The 14,302-nt window shown below is 42.4% G+C and overlaps 1 protein-coding gene and 1 long non-coding RNA gene across 15 annotated transcripts in view; one reads left to right on the top strand and one right to left on the bottom strand.

Annotated features, from left to right (window-relative positions):
- The window catches only part of LOC110522432 (otoferlin), a 122,292-nt gene that overhangs the window by 71,873 nt on the left and 36,117 nt on the right, over positions 1-14,302 (top strand). For all 14 annotated transcript variants that reach the window (XM_036976029.1, XM_036976028.1, XM_036976036.1 and 11 more), the window contains exons 9-15: positions 364-495; positions 1,522-1,584; positions 1,796-1,880; positions 1,987-2,146; positions 2,321-2,507; positions 2,747-2,933; positions 8,369-8,592. In XM_036976029.1, the coding sequence (XP_036831924.1) occupies positions 364-495; positions 1,522-1,584; positions 1,796-1,880; positions 1,987-2,146; positions 2,321-2,507; positions 2,747-2,933; positions 8,369-8,592 (1,038 nt within the window). The remainder of the gene's footprint in view (positions 1-363; positions 496-1,521; positions 1,585-1,795; positions 1,881-1,986; positions 2,147-2,320; positions 2,508-2,746; positions 2,934-8,368; positions 8,593-14,302) is intronic.
- LOC118964458 lies at positions 2,563-3,419 on the bottom strand. Its single transcript, XR_005051508.1, has 2 exons — positions 3,148-3,419; positions 2,563-2,902 (listed from the first exon to the last, which is right to left on the bottom strand). It is a non-coding gene; the product is annotated as an uncharacterized LOC118964458 (long non-coding RNA).

The raw sequence follows: 14,302 nt of genomic DNA on the forward strand, positions 1-14,302 counted from the left end.
GTACCAGTCTCTGTGACCACAAACCACAACTCTGCACACCGAGATGTTCACAGCACAGACTGTGTGCCTTGCACTGTGCTGGGCTCTTTAGTAAAGGTATAAAGGTATAATTAACCTTCAGGGACAGGAGTCGCCTCTTTAGTCAAAACCTCCAGTTTGACTTTTCATCTTGATTGTCTTGCTTGGTACCCTTTTGTTATGGTGCATTTACTCACCTTTAGATGGAAGGTTTTGGAGTAAAATGAATCCCGGCTAGAATATTACCTACCTGCTTATTCCCTTCTGACTCCTATAATCCTCCAACCGGGATTTCTGAAAAACCTGTTTCCTTAAGAAAATGTTCTGTATTTTGCAACGTATTAGATTAGCATCACAGTGGTCGAGGCCAGGCAGCTGGTAGGCCTAAACATGGACCCTGTGGTCTGTGTGGAGATTGGGGAAGACAAGAAGTACACCTCCATGAAGGAATCCACCAACTGCCCCTACTACAATGAGGTAAGTGCGTCTCTCTCTCTTTCTATCTCCCCCTTTCTCTTTGTCCCTCGCCTCCTCCCTCTCTCTATCTCTCCCTTTCTCTCTCCCCCACTCTCTTTTTCTTTGTCCCTCCTTCCCTCCCTCCCTCGACTCCTCCCTCTCTCTCTGTCTCTCTGTCTCTCTCTCTCTCTCCCTCCCTCCCTCTCTTCTATAGTATGTGTGTAATTGAGTTGAAACTGTGAGAAGAGCAGCCAGTCTCAGTCCAGAGTCTCAACCCCAGGCTGGCTCTGTCCAGAGTCTCAACACCAGGCTGGCTCTGTCCAGAGTCTCAACACCAGGCTGGCTCTGTCTAGAGTCTCAACACCAGGCTGGCTCTGTACAGAGTCTCAACACCAGGCTGGCTCTGTCCAGAGTCTCAACCCCAGGCTGGCTCTGTCCAGAGTCTCAACACCAGGCTGGCTCTGTCCAGAGTCTCAACACCAGGCTGGCTCTGTCCAGAGTCTCAACACCAGGCTGGCTCTGTACAGAGTCTCAACACCAGGCTGGCTCTGTCCAGAGTCTCAACACCAGGCTGGCTCTGTCCAGAGTCTCAACACCAGGCTGGCTCTGTTCAGATCAAAGCCTCTGCCTGTAAGGGCTCAGCAGGGCTCTACACATTACACTCTTATTTCATGAGAGGGAGGCTGAGCAAAACATGAAAGCATTATTCAGTCGATGCCCTGATCCAGCTAGGGTGAAAAGCATGTTAATCAGTACTAATTACCCTTGTATTAAATAAGATTAACCTGGACGCTACACAGAATTGATTCAACCGATGCTGAAAGTATGTTCATTTAATCATCATTGGTTGTATTCTGTAGAAACATGTCTGTTGTGTCCTTATTCCGTGAATCATTATCAGGTTGATTTATTCAATTGAACCTTTGAATCCTTTGAATCTCCTGAACACAATGGAATGATCATCCCAAGGTACAACATGGGTCATTTGATAGAGAGTAAGGCTAAGGTATTTGTCACATCTCATAATGTCTTATCTTCTCCCCACAGTATTTTGTCTTTGACTTCCACGTCCCACCAGATGTCATGTTTGACAAGATCCTCAAGCTCTCAGTAAGTGGCATACATATCTTATACCCACACACAGTCACACACACACCTACTCAATCTTTCTCTTTACAGTAGCAGCCTATGAGCATGAACCCAACCCTACTCCACTCAACTGCTTCCAAAACAACACCAAGATGAACAGTCTCTATGGCAGATCTAATGTAGCGCATATGTTTGCAGTATATTCTATATGTTCTCCTCTGTCTTTCACTAGGTGATCCACTCCAAGAACCTGCTGCGGAGTGGAACCTTGGTTGGCACCTTCAAGCTAGATGTTGGCACAGTCTATTCCCAGCCTGGTAAGGGTGCTGAGACTGGACCCATAATGTCTCAGAACCTCTTATAAGGATACATTATGATTAATTGTTTGAATTAATAGATGATTTGTTGACACCTGTGTCACAGAGCACCAGTTCTACCACAAGTGGGCCATGCTGTCTGACCCTGATGACATCACAGCGGGGTGCAAAGGTTACATCAAGTGTGACATTGCCGTGGTGGGGAAGGGGGACAATATCAAGACTCCCCACAAAGCCAATGAGACGGATGAAGACGACATAGAGGGGTAAGAGAATGTTTTATTGGGCCAAAATAATGTCAAATGGTTATACAATGTTCTAGTGGTCAGATAATGTTGTAGAGTGGTCAGGTCATAAAATCGAAAAGACCAGAGAATGTTATCAAGGGGTTTTGATGAGACAAAATCAGACTTTTTTTTCAACCTTTTTTTTCTGGTCAGGAACCTCCTGCTTCCAGAGGGAGTTCCGTTGGAGAGGCAGTGGGCGCGGTTCTATGTGAAGATCTACCGAGCTGAGGGCCTTCCCAAGATGAACACCAGCATCATGGCCAATGTGAAGAAGGCCTTCATAGGGGAGAACAGAGACCTGGTGGACCCCTACGTACAAGTGGTCTTCGCTGGACAGAGAGTAGGTTCATTACAGCCGCTACTCAGGAGATCAGGACACCATGAACCTGAAGCCGTTTTATTGAAACTGTCTGTTTTATTTATTTGTTGGATAAACAAAAGAGACAAATAGCATTCAAATGGATCACAGTCACATTATAAATACAGTATACATTATTTACAATATGTACATAAAATGAAGTGTCTTAGTATAAGAATTAAATGTGTGTCAATCCAAACGTTTGTTGTTGTTTCCTCCAGGGGAAGACTTCTGTCCAGAAGAGCAGTTATGAGCCCATCTGGAATGAGCAGGTGGTCTTCACTGAGATGTTTCCTCCGCTCTGCAAACGCATCAAGGTCCAGATACGAGACTCTGACAAAGTCAATGACGTTGCCATAGGAACGCACTTCATTGACCTGCGAAAGATCGCCAACGATGGTGACAAAGGTAAGGTGATATATCTACCCAGTCCATAGATCAACATTAACCTCATATTGATAGGTCATCAGGTCAAGCCAATGTTAATGTAGCACATTAGTGATTTTGGTGCTAAGTCATTTTTACCAAGTCATTAGAGGGCTTTAATGTCTATAGAAAAGTCTTCAGCCAAAAAGTGCCAAAACAAGTACACAGGAAAGTCCGTTTGAAAACACAGTCTTACTCCACCAGATTGTGCCAGAGTCGTCCTCAGTCCAGTCCAATTTTCACCTCAGGCAGATTCACCTCAGGCAGATTTCCCACACGGTGAAGCTGGATAAGCGAGCTAAACACAAGAGAATATGGGCCAGTGCCTCGTTCCGCACAGCACTCCAAACATACACTCAAATGTGTGTAGAAAACGTTCTCTCTATCTGGCTGTGTTTTAAAACTACCACTGGACTGGATTAAAAATAATCCGAAATGTCAAAAAGGATAACTGTGCAAACAATGCTAAGCAAAACACTCCACCTAACTTGTCATGTATCGCCAACATGCCACTGAGCACAGTAGTCCAACTGGCCCCCCAGCCGGGTAAACAAAACAGAAACAATTATTTTATTGAATGCCAGGAAAGCCACAACACAACACTTAAAATACAAGAATTGCACTATAACGGTGACAAGCGGTGCCCACAAACTAAAATATATATATATTTAACCTTTATTTAACTAGGCAATTCAGTTAAGAACAAATTCTTATTTACAATGATGGCCTACCAAATGGCAAAAGGCCTTCTGCGGGAACAGGGACTGGGAAAATAAAGCTGTCCCAACAGCAGAGTCTCAACAGCAGTCCCAACACCTTACCACTGCTACACCTGGCTTTCACCTGGTAGTGAAACAGTTCATTCAGCCTCATTTACTGCCTTTTAATAAAACATAGCTGATATGGCTTGCTTAAACAAATGTGGTTTCTACTGACAATTGAGATGTACAAACTATGGCCTAAGGGGACGACGAGCGGATAAGAGGCCATCCGTAATTCCGATTAAGACATTAATCAACGAGCTAGGATGCTAGCACAGCTGAAAACTGTTGTTCTGATTAAAGAAGCAATAAAACTGGCCTTCTTTAGACTAGTTGAGTATCTGGAGCATCAGCAATTGTGGGTTCGATTACAGGCTCAAAATGGTCAGAAACAAAGACCTTTCTTCTGAAACTAGTCAGTCGATTCTTGTTCTGAGAAACGAAGGCTATTCCATTCCAGAAATGCCCAAGAAACTGAAGATCTTGTACAACGCTGTGTACTACTCCCTTCACAGAACAGAGCAAACTGGCACTAAACAGAATAGAAAGAGGAGTGGGAGGCCCCGGTGAACAACTGAGCAAGAGGACAAGTACATTAGAGTTTCTAGTTTGAGAAACAGACGCCTCACAAGTCCTGGAACTGGCAGCTTCATTAAATAGTACCTGCAAAACACCAGTCTCAACTTCAACAGTGAAGAGGCAACTCTGGGATTCTGGCCTTCTAGGCAGAGTTCCTCTGTCTAGTTTCAACGTCAACAGTGAAGAGGCGACTCTGGGATTCTGGCCTTCTAGGCAGAGTTCCTCTGCCAAGTGTCTTTGGCCCATCTTTAATTTTTATTGGCCAGTCTGAGATACGGCTTTTTCTTTGCAACACTGCCTAGAAGACCAGCATCCCGGAGTTGCCTCTTCACTGTTGACGTTGAGACTGGTGTTTCCAGCTACAATAGTCATTTACAACATTAACAATGGCTATACTGTATTTCTGATCAAATTTATGTTATTTTAATGTGCTTTTTTAAAATGTGCTTTTTATTCAAAACAAGGACAATTCTAAGTGACCCCAAACTTTTGAACAGTAGTGTACATGTCTCTGTCATATTACATCATTTAAGCAGCAGCATACATTACATTTTCGGACTCACCTTGTTGTGCTGTACTCACTTGAACAGGAAGGTCCTTCGTGGGAAAATTTTGTCATCAAAGTCTGGCATTCTCTGGATTTATGGTGCTTTCAAGACAACTGGGAACTGATTAAAAACAAGGTCGAATCATGATGATGTCAGTGATCTTCAGGTCAGAGCTCTAGAGCATGGGTGGGCAATTCCAGTCCTCGAGGGCCTGATTGGTGTCACAGTTTTTCCCCAGACCCAGCTAACACACCTGACTCCAATAGTCACCTAATCATGAGCTTCAGTTTAGAATGCAATTTGATTAATCAGCTGTGTGTGCTAGTGATGGAGAAAAAGTGTGACACCAATCAGGCCCTCGAGGACTGGAGTTGCCCACCCCTGCTCTAGAGAGAGGTCTTGAACTCACTGAAGTCTGAGATTTCCCAGTTCTGGGTTTCCAGTTGTTTTGAGCGCAGGAGAAGTCATGCTGGATTGACAGCGTGACCAATGTTGAATGTTTATTCTTTTAAGTTGTATGTATAATTTATTCGTTAATTCTCTTCATATGACAAGGATCAAAACTGATTTGCCAGTAGGTTGTCGACATGATTCATGATGACTTCTAGCTTGGTAGCTAAGATTTTGAAAGTACGATGTTGACATGATCAGCCCAATCAAAGCTACGGTAGGTATAATGTGATTGACGTAATTTTATCTGTAGCCAATGTCCTTGAGCCATCTTGGATGGGTACTTCAAATGTAACTCTATGGCAGCACCCAGGGGGCTTGAATTTCAGAGTTTTCCCCTTAGATTTTGCGGCGACGCAGTCCCCATGAGTGACAGAACATTGAGCCAATCACGGCGCAACTAGAGGACATTAACAACCCCTACGCTTCGTATTTTCCACTGGCTGCCAGTCCAATCAAAGCTGCTGTCGATATAATGTGAATATAAAAATATGTATACTTTTCTCCCCAATTGGTAGTTACAGTCTTGTCCCATCGCTGCAACCCACCTACGGACTCAGGAGAGGCGAAGGTCAGGAGCCATGCATCCTCCAAAACACCACCCTACCAAGCCGCACTGCTTCTTGACACACTGCTCGCTTAACCCGGAGCCAGCGCACTAATGTGTCGGAGGAAACACTGTCCAACTGGCAACCAAAGTCAGTTTGCAGGCTCCTGTCCCGCCAGAATGAGTCGCTAGAGCATGATGGGACAAGGAAATCCCGGCTGGCTAAACCCTCCCCTAACGCTGGGCCAATTTAGCACCACCTCATGGGTCTCACGGTCACGGGCGGCTCTACCCTTATATTTTGCAGTGACGTAGTGTCCCCATGAGTGACAGAACACTGAGCCAATCACGGCGTAACTACAGAACATTACCAACCTGAGGCTGGCTGCCTCACCACCACAGAAAGCACTGAGCTAGGCTGAAACACCTGCATTTTGGAGCTGCTTTACACAAGAAAGCAAAAAAGATACCAAGTTTGTATGTGGCTTTATTAACTAAATTATCATATTTTTTTTACATTGTTTTCAAACTGATATGTGACTTGTATTAATGCCAAAATAACATGCAAAACAGGCAAAAAATTATAATAATATACTATATGTATTTTATTTTTTTTATTTTTTAGCTAACAGGTAGGGCTCAAAACAAGTGGGGCTCTGATTGACGTATTGCCACTGGGTGTGAAATGCCTTAAGGTACACAATGCTGCTGCGCTTCAGGTTCTATGAAGGCTGGTTTGATCTAGCAGTTGTGGCTCCAGGACTATAGACAGGTATAGACAGGTTACTTTCTTCTTCTTCATTGGTGTTTTAGGGCTGACTACACCAGGAACATTGGATGCGGGAAATAAACCACTGGATGCAGGAAATAAAAAAGGGGGGAAAGGGAAATAAGCTCAAACGTTTAATCCACTCAAACATCTGAACAAAAAACAAATGTAGTCCTTCAAAATACACTCCGTGCCCTACTCCGATCCGGTGACCTAAGATGACAGAACTGCTGCTCCCGTCAGTACACCATGCAGCTCCTCCTTACCACATCATATTCCCCAGCAAATCATACCCTTTGACCTGAGAGGACAGAACTGCTTCTCCAGCCAGTACACCATGCAGCTTCTCCTTACCACATCATATTCCCCAGCAAATCATACCCTTTGACCTGAGAGGACAGAACTGCTTCTCCAGCCAGTACACCATGCAGCTTCTCCTTACCACATCATATTCCCCAGCAAATCATACCCTTTGACCTGAGAGGACAGAACTGCTTCTCCAGCCAGTACACCATGCAGCTCCTCCTTACCACATCATATTCCCCAGCAAATCATATCCTTTGCAAACAAACATGTGCCCAAATGCTTTGCAGTTGGAAAGCAGCAGTAACCTGGGGACAAATGCCCTCACCGGGTGACACACATATCCCATGTTGACATGAATAGGGAGAGACTCATCGAAAATCAGCAACACAGATATACTCTCTATCTTCTTCGAGTCCCAACTACTCGAGGAATTTTCATCCTGATCTTCTCAGCTACAACTTCCACAGACTTGAGAAATCATGCCCTTGATTGGTGCCCTCCTCCGAAATTCGAAAACAGTCCTTGATTGTTGATTCTGGTGAGGCGCAACGCACGCTCCTTTTGTTCCTGCCCGACACACACAAAAATCTACAAAATTCCACTTCTGGTCACCCTCACAGAGTCCACAGTACACAACACTTTCTTTATCTGGGCAACATCAAACAGATCTCCCAGGTACATCTTCTTATCCTCAAACCGCCCTCCTACTACAAACTGTGAAGTAGTTGAGCCATAAGCATTAGGCTTACTAGACTGCAGTTGAACTGTCATTTTAGCTCTCTTTACCCTTCCTTTAGCGACTGTAGTCCATGCAGTATTCTCATCACCTTCATTTTCATTGTCATCTTTGCTAGCACCATTAGATTCAAACTCGGTATACGCTTCCGCCATTCTCTGAGAATTTCAACTGCCAGTCTAGTTCACCTTTCTCCATTGCACTTCACTTCTGCTTATATACTGAGTGAAACAAAGGTGGACAACCCTGCCCCAACCCCATTGGTCCATGCGGGCCGCGCCCACAGTTCCGATTTGTGCAGGGTCTTGTTCATCAGGGTCAATAATCCAGTGGGAAGCCCAGGTGGTAAATTCAGAGGTCGTCACCTGCGTGGGAGTATCACAACAAAGAAGCATGCAAAAATGCTAACTTGATAAAATACTCAAATAGTTTAAAACACACGTAAGGAATAAATCGTTTCCAGGAAGGTAAGTCTTTCAATTCCACTGCAAATCATAATGTCTTCATGCAAAAAAACAAAGTTATCATGTACCTAGTTCACAGAAAAAGTAAGAAAAAGTAAAATAGTTACCATGCAACATTCCTCAGTTGCAGCATCATGACACTCCTGCACCACAGCACACAGGCAATTGCCTTTTTCAGGACCCTGTCTTTCGTTCAATTCCCCTGTCATCCTCCATCCCCTTCCTCTCCTCCTTCACCCCGTCCTCTCCTCCCCCAGGGTTCCTCCCCACCATGGGCCCAGCCTGGGTCAACATGTATGGCTCAACCCGTCACTACACTCTGATTGATGAGCACCAGGACCTGAATGAGGGGCTGGGGGAAGGTGTGTCCTTCAGGGCCCGCCTCCTCATCTCTGTTGCCGTAGAGATCCTGGACACCACCTCCACTGAGATTGTGAGCTCCACCGAGGTGCAGGTAGAGACTGTCTCCAACATCTCAGAGGTGAGTGCTCATTGGATGGTGACTGTTCATTGGTTGCCAAGTCTGAGGTCAGTGCCATTGACTGACCCTTTCAGAAAGGAGTGTCCATTAGTTGGCTGTCATTGAGTCACACTTCACACTCCTATGTTCTAACTTGAAATTGTATTGATCTTACATTTGGTATTTGGTATTTTATTAGGATCCCCATTAGCTGTTGAGAAAGCAGCAGCTACTCTTCCTGGGGCCAACACAAAACATGGAACATGACATAACACATAACATTAGTAGAGAAGAACAGCTCAAGGACATAACTACGTACATTTTAAAACTACACACATAGCCTACATATCAGGGCTCCCGAGTGGCACATCGGTCTAAAAATCAAATCAAATCAAATCAAAATGTATTTGTCACATGCGCCGAATACAACAAGTGTAGACTTTACCGTGAAATGCTTACTTACAAGCCCTTAACCAACGGTGCAGTTCAAGAAGAGTTAAGAAAATATTTACCAAATAGAATAAAGTGAAAAAGAATAATAAAAAGTAACACAATAAGAATAACAATAACGAGGCTATATACAAGAGGTACCGGTACCGAGCCAGTGTGCGCTGGTACAGGTTAGTTGAGGTAATTTATACATGTAGGTATGGGTGAAGTGACTATTGTCGTGGAAATTCAGTACTGAGAGAGACATTGGTCATTTCTACAAACAATCATCTTTATTTAATATTGATGAATTATTGCAATAATCAAACCGTCAGCCCACCAGTCTTGTTCTGACTGTTAGGCTGAGAGCCTAACTGAAAATGAAAAAAAGAATGATATTATATAGGACATAAAAATGCTTAGTCACAATGGTTCCATCTCCCATAAGCCACCTTGGGTATCTACACAGGATGGTGTTTTACCCCCATCCTGGCTTAGTTTCCCATATTTATTTGTATTTATCCGTTATTTTACCAGGTAAGTTGACTGAGAACACATTTGCAGAAACGACCTGGGGAATAGTTACAGGGGAAAGGAGGGGGATGAATGAGCCAATTGTAAACTGGGGACTATTAGATGACCGTGATGGTTTGAGGGCCAGATTGGGAATTTAGCCAGGACACCGGGGTTAACACCCCTACTCTTACAATAAGTGCCATGGGATCTTTAATGACCTCAGAGAGTCAAGACACCCGTTTAACACCCCATCCAAAAGGTCTCCCATCCAGGAACTGACCAGGACCAACCCTGCTTAGCTTCAGAAGCAAGCCAGCAGTGGTATGCAGGGTGGTATGCTGCTGGTAGATGCCAGTAAGATGAGACAATGAGGCATTGTTCTAAACCCTTCCAGGCTCTCTCTATCTCGAGTCCATAGACATCTTGTCTATGTAATACCAGCTTTTAGGTTTTTGTCACCAACATCAATCAATTGTCAGCTTCAAGCTCTCTCTAGTAAAACCCATGTCCTCAACACCCAGACTAGCCGCCGGGTGCTAGAGTGGACACCATAAAACACAGCACAAGCAGAACAGAAATATCTTACTGTTTGTTAAGTAAATAATTGTTACATATCCAACAAATAAGGTGAATACAATATTTTTCTATCACATTCCCCTCTCAAGAAGCTAAACTTCTCCTGGAATAATCTAAGGGTACAAGCATTGCATGATTATTGTTAAACATAAATGTAAACAAACAAAGTACACATTTCTGGCGCCTGACATCTCATCCATGGTAAACAACCTTTGCTGAGTTTTAGACCTTTCTTATCTAAACAAGGTCAATCTGGAACAGAAAATGAAACATAAAAAACAAAATCACACACAGGCTTCATTACAGCAAATAGGACAGTCATCAATCACACTGGCATCATACACAAAGGTAGGGGCCAGCATGATAAAAATGTCCACCCCGTTCAGAACCATTCCTACACCAGTGACAGACACCCCTCTCTGGGCACCTTGTACACTCAGTGTGGGCTCCACATCTGAGTCCTTATGCTCAGGATTGGGGTCATCATCAGAGATGTAGTCAGGAATAGGGAATAGGTAAGGGAAATCATTCAGTTCCCAAATGATAATTAAACCCCAATGAATTATCCAACCGAAATTTAGGATGACATTGCTCAGTGATTCACATTGGATATATCACTCAAAATGAAAACCCTCAACTTAACATACATCAATACTGGCAGAATGTACATTTATTTTAACCATACAAATATATTCATCTAATAATTCTAGTACTAAATTCCTCATCAGGGCTATAATTACAGATCAGTATCTCAATGCATTCTTAGCCTAAATCACTACACATTTAGCAGTGTAGACCTCCACATCTAAATCAATTACAGGTACAGTTGACCAACCCCCTCAATCTTCTGGCATTTCTTAATTTTTCTTCTTCAGATAGGTTCAAAGTGGATGGCCCATGATAATGTCCCAATTTCAATGTCTCACCTGAAACCCACCACAACTCATTATGTCTTATCCATTTGCCAACCAGTATACCAGCAAAATGAGAGAAGTTTTGAACAGATCTCTCTCCATGCACACTCCACGTGGACTTCTTTTTCACTCCTGAGAGAAAAACATTTGAAAACATCAACTGGATGCTGTACACCGTTTGCTGGCTCAGACTTAGGTCTCTGGATAGAAGTGGTGCAGGACAGGGCCGTAGTGAATGGCATTTCTTCAGCTGGTTAGAGGGGGTTTTGAGGTCCACACCCTGTTTGGTCAAATTATCCCTCCTATGCATCTAGATACCATCTCCACCATAACCTCAAGAAAGGACAGATCAGAACAATAATTCAGTTCAGCACATTTCTGATTCAGGAAATCCAGACAAGCATTTCAAGAAATCCAAACAGATGATCTACTGTATGACAAATGATTACTACTACCAATATTCTTAATGCAAATCTCTAAAACATATTTCAAATTTTAAAAAAGTCACATTCTGTTGAAACAATGTTTCAAATTAGCTTATACTCCCATATCACACTGTCAACCTCATCGCAGTAATCAGGAAGTCAGGAAGTTATGCTGATCATCAGCAGACCCAATCTGGGGAGATTTATCAAACCAAAACAGAACAAACAACGCAGCAATACATCCCTACATATCACTCAAGGTGTGTAAACTTCAATCCCCCCAAAAAACAACAACACTACAAATCTAATTTTAATTATTACCCTTAATAACAAACAAAAAGCAGTTGTACCTGTAGTAGTAAAAATAGACTAGAGACAGGTCTATCCTTCTCATGGTCCTATTAGTTATAAAACTTCTCTGTGATTATCAGTATTATAAATTACCTTCAAATCAGTATTAAATATGACCTTTAAAATCATCATCCAATGCCTCTCGGCATGCCAGTGAGGGCGGTCAAACCACACTAGGAGGTCAGGACAGAGGTCAGAGGTCATTCAAACCCTTCAAATAAGTTGTGTGTGTGTGTGTGTGTGTGTGTGTGTGTGTGTGTGTGTGTGTGTGTGTGTGTGTGTGTGTGTGTGTGTGTGTGTGTGTGTGTGTGTGTGTGTGTGTGTGTGTGTGTGTGTGTGTGTGTGTGTGTGTGTGTGTGTGTGTGTGTGTGGTAAACCATATGACAAAAGCAAACAAAAATGGCCAGGCCTTATTTAATTTGGTAGTTAATGGCCTAATCCAGGTACCTTTATACTAACTACACTGCAGAATTTCACTCACTGCTCTCTCACAAAAAACACAGCCAAGAGGCCATTCTCTTGGTGGATAAAGTGTTCAATTCTTTTAGCATTCACTATACTAATATAATCAGCAACCCAAAGGTTTTAACTACAAACAAAACATGATAATAATAAGTCCATTGTACTCCCTCAAATCATTAATTGTTTGTTTTAATCTACCCCAATGTTTATGTTAATTTAGCATGTGCTACCTTTAAACACAATTCACTCCCATATCGTATTATAAACTCAGCAAAAAAAAAAGTCCTCTCACTGTCAACTGCGTTTATTTTCAGAAAACTTAACATGTGTAAATATTTGTATGAACATAACAAGATTCAACAACTGAGACATAAACAGAACAAGTTCCACAGACTTGTGACTAACAGAAATTGAACAATGTGTCCATGACCAAAGGGGGGACAAAAATCAAAAGTAACAGTCAGTATCTGGTGTGGCCACCAGCTGCATTAACCTCTCTGGGATCGTTCGGGACGCTAGCGTCCCACCTCGCCAACAGCCAGTGAAATTGCATGGCGCCAAATTCAAAACAACAGAAATCTCATAATTAAAATTCCTTAACCATACAAGTATTTTACACCATTTTAACGATACACTTCTCGTTAATTCAACCACAGTGTCCGACTTCAAAAAGGCTTTTCGGCGAAAGCAGAACATGTTAGGTCAGCAACTAATCACAGAAAGCATTCAGCCATTTTCCAACCAAAGTGAGGTGTCACAAAAATCAAAAAAAGATAAACTTAATCACTAACCTTTGACGATCTTCATCAGATGAGACTCCCAGGACTTGTTCGATCAAGTTCATATTTATATCCAAAAACCTCAGTTTACATTGGCGCCATGTTCAGAAATTCTTCCAAAAAATCCGGAGATATTGCAGAGAGCCACATCAAATAACAGAAATACTCATCATAAACTTTGATGAAAGATACACGTTTTACATAGAATTAAAGATAAAATGGTTCTTAATGCAACCGCTTTGTCAGATTTCAAAAAAGCTTTAAGGCAAAAGCACAATATTCAATAATCTGAGAACAGCGTTCAGCCACAAAAGCAAGCCATACAGTTACCCGTCAAATTGTGGAGTCAACAAAAATCATAAATAGCATTATAAATCTTCACTTACCTTTGCTGATCTTCGTCGGAATGCACTCCCAGGACTTCCACTTCCACAAGAAATGTTTGTTTTGTTCGATTACGTCCATATTTATGTCCAAATACCTCCGTTTTTTCCGCGCATTTAGTTCACTATTCTAAAGGCACAATGCGCGAGCGCAAAATCCAGATGAAAGGTCAAACGAGTTCCATTACAGTTTGTAGAAACATGTCAAACGATGTATACAATCAATCCTTAGGGTCTTTTTATAATAAATCTTCAATAATATTCCAACCGGACAATAGCGTATTCATTACAGAGGAAACAGAAGGCGCCCTCGTGACCACGCAGTAAACAACTGATTGGCCTCAGCTTAGTCCACTTGTTGAAACAGCTCTTATTCGACACCCTTCCACAATAGAAGCCTCAAACAACTTTCTAAAGACTGTTGACATCTGCTGGAAGTCTTGGGAAGTGCAATCTGGCCCCATAGACACAGCATATTGAATAGGCAATCACTTAAATGAAACTACAAACCTCAGATTTCCCACTTCCTGGTTGGATTTGCCTCAGGTTTTCGCCTGCCATATGAGTTCTGTTATACTCACAGACATCATTTAACAGTTTTAGAAACTTCAGAGTGTTTTCTATCCAATACTACTAATAATATGCATATATTATCATCTGGGACAGAGTAGCAGGCAGTTTACTCTGGGCACGCTATTCATCCAAGCTACTCAATACTGCCTCCATGTCACCAAGAAGTTAAGTACTTCAGTGTATCACTGTAAAACCATAACACCTTACCGGTAATCTGAACATTGCAACCTGTTGCATTAATTTAGTAAAAATATAAACCTGTTGTTTAACATGTAGAAACTTTAAAAAAATGTGTGCTGTCTTATCAACATAAGATTATAATG

Source organism: Oncorhynchus mykiss, chromosome 4 (genome assembly GCF_013265735.2).
Source record: "Oncorhynchus mykiss isolate Arlee chromosome 4, USDA_OmykA_1.1, whole genome shotgun sequence".
NCBI classification, from domain to species: Eukaryota; Metazoa; Chordata; class Actinopteri; order Salmoniformes; family Salmonidae; genus Oncorhynchus; species Oncorhynchus mykiss.